The sequence below is a fragment of the Schistocerca americana genome, chromosome X (genome assembly GCF_021461395.2).
Source record: "Schistocerca americana isolate TAMUIC-IGC-003095 chromosome X, iqSchAmer2.1, whole genome shotgun sequence".
Classification (NCBI taxonomy): Eukaryota; Metazoa; Arthropoda; class Insecta; order Orthoptera; family Acrididae; genus Schistocerca; species Schistocerca americana.
The window spans coordinates 290,090,031-290,102,845 of NC_060130.1; the positions used below are offsets into that span (position 1 = coordinate 290,090,031).

Genomic DNA, 12,815 nt, shown 5'->3' on the forward strand with positions numbered 1-12,815 from the left:
GCTGTCTGCGTTAGTAAGTTAAATTTCACAATCGATCAACCCTAGTGAAGTGGCGTTGCACCATGTTTCGGAATTAGCAGACTTAATTTTCGCGTACGGACAAAGAAATGGAAACTCGGTGTAAGCTAACAGATAGTATTGGATCGAGTGCCGACACAGGAGACAGCATACACACATCATCCTTTCGAGATTATCCGAACGATTAATGGAAAAAAACGTAACTGGAAGTACAATACAACCGTCGATGAGGACAACAGACAGTACTGACTCCCCTAATGAAAGAAGCAGTGTTCACATGGATGAGCAGCCAGAAATCGGCACTCAGTAAGTGGAACGTAGAGTGGTTGTTGAGCACAGCAGTATGTGGAAAATAATACTGGGACAGCAACTGTAGCAGTACCATTCACCAAAGTACAAGGCTTAACTCCTGCACACTTTTCACCTTGCGTCGTGTTGAATGAATGAATGCTGCAGTGCACTCGGATCAATGCTTACGTTCTTGAGTCTGTAGATTTCTCAGATGAAGCCTGTCCCATCATAGACGGAATACTCAGTTGTCATAATACTCATACAGGGTGAAAAGTATTTAAACCGACAAACTCTGGGCGGTTGTAGGGGACATCAAAACAAATATTTTTCCCTGATTTCATTTTTTCCTATGAGGGTTATTTAAACCGGTGGAGGCCGTATTACGCTCTTCAGTTGTAGGCAACTACTGTCCACCAGTGTAGTAGCGCATTGTCTCTGTTTACTAATGGAGCGACACACCTGGAGTGAGTACACTGATATGGTTGGTGCGTACTACGTAGCGCACCACAATGGACGAGCTGCACAGCGGATTTATCAACAACAATATCCTAATCGCCGTATCCCGCACCATACGACCTTTGCTGCTGTGTACCAACGTCTGCGTGAGACCGGGTCATTTAACAGCCTACCTAGACAGGGACGCCGACGCACAGTAAGAACGCTGAAATTTGAGGAAGCTGTCTTGCAGCATGTGGAGTGAGATCCTTCAATCAGCACTCGTGCAATTGCATGCAACGTGGGGACGAATCAGACGAATGTAAGAACAGTCCTTTGAGAGCAATTGTTACGTCCATTTCACTTACAGCGTGTCCACAACCTGGCTCCAGCTGATTTTCACCCAGAGCACAGTTTTCACAGTGATACTTGGAACAGTGTTAAATGCATCCTGCATTTCCGTCCTCTGTGTTGTTTACCGATCAAGCAACGTTCAGGCGTGGTGGAGTCTTCAACATGCACAATTCGCATGTTTGAAGTGAGTATAACCCACATGCCACAGTTACTAGCGCTCATCAAGTGCGGTTCTTCGTTAATGTGTGGCTCGGTGTTGTTGGGGACTGTTTAATTGGGCCGTATCTGCTACCTAGGCCATTAAATGGCAGGCGCTATTACAATTCTCTCGCCAGAGCATTGCCGGAATTGCTGGAAGACGTTCCGCTCCCTACAAGACAACGCATGTGGTTCCAACATGACAGGGCGCCAGCACAATGCAGTCACCGTGTGCGTCGATTCTTGGACCATCGGTTCCCAAAAACATGGATTGGCAGAGATGGTCCTGAACCATGGCCTGCTCGATCCCCAGATATGTCCCCTCTGGAATTTTTTTGTGTGGGGACAGATGCGCAACCATGTTTACGCAACTCCTCTTGCATGAGAAGAGGATCTGGTTGTCTGGATAGTAGCAGCAGCGGGAACAATTCAGGATACTCCTGGGGTTTTTGCCCGTGTCAGACAGAACATAATCCGACAGTGTAACCTTTGTTTATGTGTCAATGGAGGCATTTTTGAAAATCTAATGTAACTGAAATTGGGTTGTGTTAATGTGTTGTCTCTTGGTCATAAACAAATGGAAAAGTGTTTGTTGGTTTAACTTGCCGCCACAGAAATTTTCCTCTGCCGGTTTAAATACTCCTCATAGGAAAAAATGACATTAGGGAAAAATATTTGCCCGCATCTCGTGGTCGTGCGGTAGCGTTCTCGCTTCCCACGCCCGGGTTCCCGGGTTCGATTCCCGGCGGGGTCAGGGATTTTCTCTGCCTCGTGATGGCTGGGTGTTGTGTGCTGTCCTTAGGTTAGTTAGGTTTAAGTAGTTCTAAGTTCTAGGGGACTGATGACCGTAGCAGTTAAGTCCCATAGTGCTCAGAGCCATTTTTTGAAAAATTTTTGTTGATGTCCCCTGCTACCTCCCAGAGTTGGCCGGTTTAAATACTTTTCACCCTGGCCGGCCGCGGTAGTCTAGCGGTTCTAGGCGCTCAGTGCGGAACCGCGGGACTGCTACGGTCGCAGGTTCGAATCCTGCCTCGGTCGTGGATGTGTGTGATGTCCTTAGGTTAGTTAGGTTTAATTCGTTCTAAGTTCTAGGCGACTGATGACCTCAGAAGTTAAGTCGCATAGTGCTCAGAGCCATTTGAACCATTTTTTTCACCCTGTATATGGGCCGCTGCAACTCTCCCACGCTACAGTTGCGAAGATTCATTGCCGAATTCCATAAGCATGACAAAAGATAACGCTAAATGAAGGTACATTACTGTCAGCTATAGTCGGTTTTACGTCGGATGTTCCGGGGTCATAAACCCGCGCACAGTTGGTAGTGAACTTACTCACTGCAGGAACTGAACTCAAATTCCCGTCCGGGAATCTTGATATGTTTTTTCCTTAGTTTCCCTTTTAGCACTTGAGGTGGTTCCTGAGACACTTCCTTCAACAAGGCCACAGCTCACATCTTTCCCCGTATCCGTTCACGGGAGTTAATGCGTAATCTCTGACTACTTGAATGTCGATGAGACGTTCAGGTCTAATTCTTTCCTCTTGTAAATCCATGCAAAAACATCGAACTCCAACTGTTTTTAGAAAGCGCGGGATTTAGTATATTCAGTTAAGCAGAAAGTAATTGTCACTGAATTAACTGACGCCGTCAGTTAGGAACAAAGTCCTACATGGTAGTGTGTAGCTTCACTGCTGACAGCCCCGACTGACGTCGAACTTCGACCTAGTTCGAGGCAAGTCTGCCTCCTCTCCGTGACCAGTGTGTTCAGTGAATAAGGGATGGGCACGCAAATGCTGCTCCGTCTCAACAAGAAGTTCAGAAGCACGTCGACGCTCCTGTTGCGACGTACCGTCGCTGACGAGAGATTTGTCCTCGTATTAATGGTGCTGACTTTCAACAACTAACGGCAGTGGTCTGTGAAAGCAAGAAGTATCTCCTTGTATCTGAACACAGCTCAAATAAGACTTCGTAGATTATGCATTTATCTATTATGAAGTACTTTCTCAGGAATTCTGCGTAAATATTCAGTCGGATCTTGATAAGACTTCAAAGTGCTGCAAAGACTAGCAACTTGCTTTAAACATTCACGAACATAAAACGAAAAAATGTATTATCCAGTGATCAACGAGGTACAAGTGGAACTGGTCAACTCTTATAAGTAACTGGGTGTAACATTCTGTAGGGATATGAGATGAACGATGGCGTAGGCTTAGTCGTAGGTAGAGCAGGCGCCATACTTGACTGCATGAAATGTAGTCGCAAAATTCCAGTAGTGTACCACCACAGTTATACAATGTACTGTAAACAAATGAAAATTTGTGCCGTACCGGGACTCGAACCCGGATTTTCCGCTTTACGCAAGCGGTCGCGTTAACCTTTTTTTTCCGGGAATCGAACCCGCGCCGCCCGCGTGGCAGGCGAGCATTCGACCACTTTTTTTTTCATTTTGGATTTTTTAAAATAAATAGCCGGGAATCGAACCCGCGGACCAAGGACTGACATCCTGTCGCGCTGACCACTTTTTAGATTTTTTCCTCTTTTCGTGTTTTTTAATTTGTTTTTTATTTTATTTTTTGTTTTTTTTAATTTTTTAATCGGAAATTATTGTCGCTGCCAACCTTTTTTATATATATGGAAAAAGGCGTCTTTCAGTTACGACAAACAAAATTAGAAAATTACATCCGTAGCAACAACAGAACAAGAGTTCCTTCTAAACTATGAAAAAGAATTTGAAACTAATAGTGTGATGATAGATAATAAAGAAAGAAAAATGTAACCAAATCCCGCACGCCATTCGATGTGCATGGCCCATCTGCGTACAGATTCCATGTTCCAAATTGGTACAACATTTCGCAGCGTGTGGAGCCCCATGAAGGCGGTCAACCTCTGCCCGGTACTCCCCAACAGTGAAGGGGGTTATCGAAGACACTGCGCAAATAGTTGTCGGTATCGGGGTGTACACTCAAGTGTGCTATGACTGTCCTGGAGAAATTGCCAGTAATCAAGCACCATCTTCTCATAATCTCGAAAGAGGTAGTATATGGACATGCCTTCAAACCATGTGAGAGCGTGAGTCTTCGCAGGTTGGAAATAAGTATCCTCTGGACAAAGGAGGAGCCGTGGCTCAATTGTGCGAGGCGCGATACGTAGGTAGCAGGCGAGGATCTTCTGCACTAGCAGCCATACCTCTAACGCCGATCCACATGTTAAGCGGTGTTCGTCAGTATCCACGAGGTGGCAACGTGGGCGAAGGGGGGAATCCGTCATCCCAATAGCGTGCAGCCTTTGTCGTGTTACAATCTTCCCGTTCACCACCTGGTACCACGCGGCTCGTACCCGCGTGGGGAGGAGCGGCTTCTAGACCGCTCTCCACACTGCAGGCCATCGGGTCGTAGGGCTCTTCCTCTCAATCACATTCCGAGGGATGGACCTTAGCAGCAGTCTGTAAACGTCTCTCGCCTTGGGAGTGCGAGTGTTGGGAAGGTCTGGGTGCACGTAACTGTACTCAAGAATAAATGCCGAGAGGTGCGAGAGTGAAGGTGTAATGTGCGCAACCGTGACAGGTGGCAGAAGAGACGCCGGCAGCAATTCCTCTAACAGACGTCCCGTAAGGGAAGCATCTTTGTGGGTCCACAATTTCATCATTGTGCACAAGTATAACGCTGTAGCTCTCGCTCGTACATTTATAAGTCCCAGTCCGCCATCACGCGGAGGGAGGGTGAGTGTTTCGTAGCGGACTTTGAATAGGTGTCCGGCGGTACGGTAATATCCAAACGCTGCTTGCAATCTGTGTGCCATCGCTGTCGATATCGGTAGGACCTGGGCCATATGGATCATCTTAGTCGCCACGTGAAGGTTGAGGTATTCCACGCGCTGTAGGAGGTCCATCCGTCGAAGTAAGTTCCGGCGAACTTCTGTGCGTGTGGCCTGTAGTCATCGTACATAGTTCATGGCAGCCGTGCGGCGCACATCCTGTGTAAATGTTATGCCCAAGAACCGGATCTTGTTAACTAGTTGGAGTGGGGCTACAGCGTCCTCCTGTAGACCTCTCCCAATCGGCATCGCTGCCGACTTGGCCACATTCATAAGGCTGCCCACTGCCAATCCATAGCGATTGATCCATTGTATCACCGAGCGTACCTCGTCACCAGATCGGACAAGTAATAGAAGGTCATCAGCATATATCCTGCAGTGAAAGGTGTGATCCCGCAGTGACATTCCCGAGAGACTGTTTTTCAACCCTCCGACAAATGGTTCGAGTGCGATCGCGAAAAGGATCATGGAGAGTGGGCATCCTTGGCGAACTGACCGTCAGATCGGAAAGGGACCCGCAATCCGTCCATTCACCAGTACACGGGATGCAGCTCCACGGAAAAGGCGCTGAAAGACGTCGAGAAAGTCAGGCGGGAAGCCCATGCGGGCCATAACGGACAGAAGGAACTTGTGGTGAACTATGTCGAAGGCGTGGTCGAAATCAATGGAGATCAGAGCAGCTCGAAGGCGACAGGATGTGGCGATGGCTATTAAATCCCTGCATTCGATGGTTGCCGTTTGCATGTTGGTCACTTCGCCCTGTGTCGTTTGCTCCATTGAGAGGAGTAGGGGCAGAACCTTCTTTATGCGGCTGGCGAGTAGTCGGGCGAAGATTTTATAGTCCGAGTTGAGCATCGTAATTGGCCTGTAGTCCTCGACCGTCCGACCTCTGGAAGGCTTGTGTATCGGTATAAGGAGACCTTCGACGAATGCAGGTGGCACGTGGGAACCGGGGGTCATCAGTTCTTGGTACATGCTGATCCATCGGGGCATCATTTGATCGCGGAAAGTCCGATAAAACTCGAGCGGCAGTCCGTCTGGCCCGGGAGATTTGTTGAGCGCTCCCTTGTTAAGCTCGTCCTCGATGTCGTCCCGCGTAATTCCACCTAACAGCGTCGCCGCTGCTGCATTGTCGAGAGTGTGCGACACGTGCTGCAGTATGTCGTGATCGTCCGCTTCCTCTTCCTCTGTATTCACCTCGTCGTAAAACCGGCGATAGTGATCTGCAAAGGCTTCTGTAACCGCCGCCTGAGTCATTACGACCCTACCACCTGGCAATACGAGGTCCGTGATCAGCTGCTGTCGGCGTCGGCGGCTGTCGAGCACGATGTGATGCATAGACGGGTTTTCTCCTTCCGCTCGGTCGCGACGTCGCGATCGCACGACGATCCCCTCCAAACGTTTCCTCGTAAGAGACAATATTTGACCTTTAATTCGGCGGCTTTCCATTTGTCGGTTTGGAGATGGTGGTTGGCTGTCGAGTTCGCGAAGCATCGTGTAATAAAAGTTCAATGTGTGAAGATGCCAAGCTGCGATATCTTTACCGAATTGTTGGTTTTGTACAGTCCACCCACCATGCTAGAGTCGAAGGGTATCGGGGAAGACGACGTTCGCAATCCAGCTATGTGTTGGCGATAATCCGACGGCATTCCGGGGCTTGAAGATGTGCCACATTGAGCTTCCAGGGTCCTCGGCTGCGCCATATCCGCTGCTGTTGTAGAGTGAGTGTGCATATGAAAGCGCTATGATCGGAGAAGGCAAGCGGCCAACGTTTGGCGTCCAGTACTCCCGGCGCTAGAGCTCGTGAGACATAAATGCGGTCTAGGCGACTGGCTGAGTGACTAGTAAGGTATGTCGGCCCGGGACGGTCACCGTTCACTGTCTCCCACGTCTCGGTGAGAAGCAGATCTCGAACCAGGAGCCGAAGTTCTTGACAAGTCGAGAAGTGTGGGACTTGGTCTTTGGGGTGGAGCACACAGTTAAAGTCGCCGCCGAAGTTATATTGATCGAAGCGGCTGATAAAGAGGGGGGCGATATCCTCCGAGTAGAACAGCGATCGTTCGCGGCGTTGGTCAGTTCCTGATGGAGCGTAAATGTTAATGATGCGTGTGCCCAGTGCTGTGATCGCCAGTCCCCTTCCTGACGGAAGGTAAGTCGCTTCTTCGATGGCAATTCCGTCGCGCACTAGTATTGCCGTACCGCTGCCATTCCGGTCCGCCGGTGACATATATGTCACATAACCGCAGAAAACGGGGAGGGCCGCTATATACACTTCTTGCAACAGGGCAATGTCAACATCCGAAGAACGAAGCATCTCACGCAGCAACTGGATCTTCCCTGCCGTTCGTATCGTTTTGAGGTTAAGCGTGGCGATATGATAAGCTTGTTGCCGAACCGCAGGTGTTAAGTTATCCATTAAGACTGGAATTACCTATGACGCTTCTGACTGAATTGACACCTCCGCATCCCCCCAAACCTCACCTGCCGTCTTTTCTAGAGAGCCGGCGCCAATGGCGTGGGCCCTGTTGGCGTAACTTGCATGGTTCCGTCGTCGTCGTGGTCATCCGCCCACGTCGGGGAACTCAAAGTAAGATCGGCTTCCCTAGCTTCCTCAGGACATGGCATGGGTGCTTGCACTCCAGAAGGTGGTGGGCAGCATCTGTCCTGCATATCGGCATCCGATTTTGCCACTGTAGGTATATGTGGTTTGTCCTCAGTTCCGTTCGGTGGTGCCACACTGCAGCAAAGGGCGGCTGCCTCTGTGGTAGCGTCGTCATTGAAGGTGGAGTCGTCGTCCTCTGGAGGCTGTGTCGCATCCCGTTCGGAAGTTGCTCTACGCCTCCGCTTCCGTCGCTTCGGAGAGCGTTGCTTCCTGGTGTGTCCTTCTGTGTCAGACGACGGCAAAGATTCCCGACGTTCCGGCACAAAGGCAGCTGTAGGCACAATAAGCGAGTCTACGGCCATGCTATCGTCATGTATGTTGTTATCCGTCGACGGGGGCGGCGGCATCGGAATTGAATCCGTAGCTTGTGGAACGGGTGTGTCGTCATCGCCCTGTATGGGAGGATGGAGCCGCGACCCAACAGTGGATGTCGGCTGTCGTGGTGAAGTGGTAGCTGTCGTGAGGGCTGCTGCATAAGTCACGGGAAGCAGCGTCCGCTGCGATGGCGGGTCTGCGTCAGCCGGCGGCAGTTGAGTGATTCGACGTTGGAAACATTCTGATCTGAGGTGTCCCTCCTTCCCACAACCAGAGCAGGTCTTTGGTTGCCCATCGTAGATGACGATGGCACGGCAGCCACCGATATTCAGATATGAAGGCACATGTCGTTTAAGTTCTATTCGGACCTGGCGGACTCCGTTCAGCACAGGATATGTCTGGAATTGCGTCCATTTTTCCGCAATATGATCATGGACCGTGCCGGAGGGGCGCAGCGCTTTCACGACGTCCTCCGCCGGTAGTTCGAAAATAAGTTCGAAAATTCTGATCGTGCGAAGTCCCATGCCAGAATAATCGACGTTTACAGTCCCCACATTGCCATCAGCATGGCAGAAACGGAGGCCCTGTTTCGTGTCCCGAAGGGTCCGTTCACATGTTGCGTCGTTGATGATCATGACATACACGATACTACTCACAATGGACAAGTGAATGCCGAGAATGTCGGTCGCCGGGATTTTAACTTCTTCTCGTAGAAATCGTTCGACTTCGAGTGCTTTGGGCCGTGCAAATTCGTTGCGGAACGTAAACTTGAGCGTCGATTTTCTGTATTGGTGCGCCATAGTGATCTATATGCTGAGTACGGCACGCGCGAAAGGCCGAGTACGATGTAAACAACACGAGCGCTCGCTCCGCGGCTGGAACACAAACAGCGCGTCGTCACCGCAGCACAGCCAAAGGTCAACTTAACCGCTTCGGCTATCTGAACACACTTTACGGACAGACCTAAGCATCCATATGCTCGCACGATTGTGTTTCCCGCAGAGGGAGAGACTGAATGTAGTTTTTCCGTAAGGTTGCCTTGGCTCTGGCATGAGATACATTAGTACAGTGTGTGTATTTGACAGAGTCTGTAAAGTTCGAGGTGTGCATGCATGCCCGAAGGAACGTTGCATGGAACTTCAAAGACATTGTCAAATACAGACACTGCAATTATGTATACTTGAGTTCATTGGGGCAGCACTAGGGAAATTTAGTCAGTTCACAGTAGGAGCTGGGTACAAAACACTCGTGCGACCCATCCTAGAATATTGCTGAAGTGTGTGGCACCCGTACCAGATAGTATTAACAGGGGACAGGCATGGGAGAATGCCACGGAGGAGTTGAAGAAACTGAACTGCCAGACATTTGAAGATAGAAGTAAACTATCACTAGAAAACATACTCACATAGTTTCAAGAACAAGCTTTGAAGCCCCTAGCCCCTAGCATCGCTCCCGTAGGAATAGCGAGGACACTATTAGACGAATTACAACGAACACAGAGGCCCTAATAACTGGTACAGTTGGAAGTACCCTGTGTCATGCACTTCACAGTGGCATGCAGAGTATTGATCTATACGTCGATTTGTATTTTGTGGTAATCAATAATCCTATATGCACCTTGTTATAATAAATATGCGGAGAACTGACCAAACTGATGACGTATTTTTGTGTTTCTCCATGTAATTAAAAGAACTTTCGGTAAACACAGTATTTAGGTTATACTCTTCAGTATAGATTGTGGAAAGGATTTTGTTAATCCTCTATCTCCCAAATGCTGAAAGATTTTCTGTAAATGGTGTAAATCAAGCACAGGAGTTTTTTCAACCCATCATTGTCCTTTGGTTTTTTCCTGCTAGTTACAAATGATTACTGGTGGACTGAATTATCCTTCTTAAGCACCCAGCGAGATATCGTTCAGTGATGAACGTAAGAACTACACACTAGTGACAATTGAAGTCATCTGAATTATAACAAAAATGAATGATCCCGGCATAAACTTTTTCTCGAACAATCGCAATCATTTTTTGAAAGATGTAACCACCATTTGATTGGACAACAGGTTTTATTCCACGATATATATTTCGTCCTTAGCCCATTTTCAGGTCTCACAAGTATCTAAAATCATTAGACTTGAATAGAACACAGTCATCGTCAAAATATGTATCTTCGGTGATATAACCCAATTTTGTCAAAACTAAATGATAGAACTGCTAAATTACTGGCAATTAGCATGATTTGTTTACTTGTTATGGTCGTGGAATAAAATAGATGAGCAAATCAAAGGTTTAAATTTCGCTGCACAGTGTCTAAGCAACCACTGGGATGTCTTTATGATGATCTTTGACAATCGTTTCACTTTTGTTTGTCAGTGGCTGCTTAGACACAATGTAGCGAAATTTAAACCTGTGATTTGGTCATCTGTTTTATTCCGCAACCGTAAAAAGTGAATAAGTCATGCTAATTGCCAGTAAATTAGCCTATTACACAAATTTTCTCGCATTTACTTTTGACTAAATTGGTTTATATAACCGAAGATACATATTTTGACAATGTCTTGTGTTCTTGTCAAGTCTAATGGTTTTAGGTACTTGTAGCACTTGAAAATGGCCTAAGGCTGAAATGTAGATTGTAGAATAAAGCCTGTTGTACAGTCAAATGGCGGTTACATCTTTTAAAAAGTTTTATCTGATTGTGGCTCCACACCGAAGAAAAATCGTTAATCACAATCATCTTGCACGACGTCCCCAGATTTTTTAAGAAACGACGTAGTACCTATACCCCAGCCCCTTTTTAAGTGCTTGATGTTTGCAGCAAGAACAGAAAACCGATTGGAGTTGCAGTTTTTGTGCCACACAGAGAGTTGCATTATGATGCCAGTTATCTTTATTGAGAAAACTTTGTTTCACATGTGACCTTTAGTCTCAAAGAACACCGCCTGACGGCAAAATCTGTCACGCTAGAATGGCTGGAACCTAAAAGTAATACTTTGCAACATGAGTACATTTACCGTACACAGAAGGACGTCTTATTCGGTGAGCTCTCAATAGTATGGTACGCGCAATCTCTTGAAGCCCTAGACGCAGTTACGTGACGAGGTTTACATGTGAACAGTTGTGTGTTGCACGTGGTGCTGCGGGCATCGATATGCTTTTGTTGCCTGCGTGGCAGTTGTAAGCGATAACGCTGTTACTGGTTTGTTAATGATAGCCTTTGCAGAGGCACGTGATGCTAATGTTGGCCGTTCTGTTTGTTTACAGCCATGGCGAGGATCTCATCGTCACACCGTTCGCACAGATTCTGGCCAGCCTGCGCTCGGTCAGGAACAACTTCCTGTGCCTCACTAATGTTCCAACTGCTAAGTAAGTACCACTCACTGCTTTCTTTTCCACCTATAGCTCAGCTTCCGTATTCTGTTTGCATATTTTCGACTACTTCTACTTCTACGCCATTATTACGCTTCGAGAGAGATAGCATAATGAGTGAATCTAGTGTGAAAAAAGGCTAGCTGTTAACGTACGTTGAAATAATTTATCGTCGCCACCGGAAAATTATCTAAATGAATGTGCACACTAGTTTACTCCAGATTATTTGATCGTGATTGAGTCACACATAGGGCTGATGTCTTGCAAAAAAGCTTCTTGTGTCCTGTTATTACTGGGGGTGGTTAGAGGTAGATGGGGCACCAGAGATAACGTGATTTCAGCGTACCATTATTGCTTTTGTGTGCAGCATCAATAACTTGAAAACATTAATGCGGAAGATTTTCTAATGAATTCCCTTCTTAGGTAGAACTACACTCATACTCATAAATTAAGGATAATTTCAGAATGTGGTGCCACACAATGTGGCACTACACAAAACTGGCGCTAATAGCATAGGCACGTAAGGAACACACAAGCCACAGATCTATAAGTCCACGGTATTGGTGATAAGTTGAGAAAACCGTCCCAAAACACATGTGCTACAAAACGTCACTGTTTCCTGCGCATGTACCCCGACATCAATATGGGATATGATCACCGTGCACCCATATACAGGCCGCACAACGGGTTGGCATACTCTGGATCAGGTGGTCGAGCAGCTGCTGGGGTATAGCCTCCCATTCTTGCATTAGTGCCTGTCGGAGCTCCTGAAGTGTCCCAGGGGTGTGAAGACGTGCAGCGATACGTCGACCGAGAGCATCCCAGACGTGCTCGATGGGGTTTAGTTCCGGAGAACAGGTTAGCCACTCCATTCGCCTGATATCTTCTGTTACGAGGTACTCATCCACGATGGCAGCTCGGTGGGGCCGTGCGTTATCATCCGTCAGGAGGAAGGTGGGACCGACTGCACCCCTGAAAAAGCCAACATAATGGTACAAAATGATGTCCCGATGCACCTGACATATTGCAGTTCCTCTGTCAAAGACAAGCAGGAGTGTACGTCCACCAATCACAATCCCACCCCACACCATCAAACCACGACCTGCATACAGGTCCCTTTCAAGGACATTAAGGGGTTGGTATCTGGTTCCTGGTTCACGCCAGATGAAAACCAGGCGAGAATCACTGTTCTGACTATACCTGGACTCGTCCGTGAACATAGCCTCGGACCACTGTTCCAATGACAATGTGCTGTGTTCTTGACACCAGGCTTTACGGGCTCTCCTGTGACCAGGGGTCAGTGGAATGCACCTTGCAGGTCTCCGGGAAAATAAACCATGTCTGTTCAGTCGTCTGTAGACTGTGTGTC

The 12,815-nt window shown here is 47.8% G+C and overlaps 1 protein-coding gene across 2 annotated transcripts in view; it reads left to right on the plus strand.

Moving 5' to 3' along the window:
• The window catches only part of LOC124556842 (cAMP-specific 3',5'-cyclic phosphodiesterase-like), a 931,691-nt gene that overhangs the window by 491,230 nt on the left and 427,646 nt on the right, over positions 1–12,815 (plus strand). For both annotated transcript variants that reach the window (XM_047130860.1, XM_047130861.1), the window contains one exon: positions 11,342–11,443. In XM_047130860.1, the coding sequence (XP_046986816.1) occupies positions 11,342–11,443 (102 nt within the window). The remainder of the gene's footprint in view (positions 1–11,341; positions 11,444–12,815) is intronic.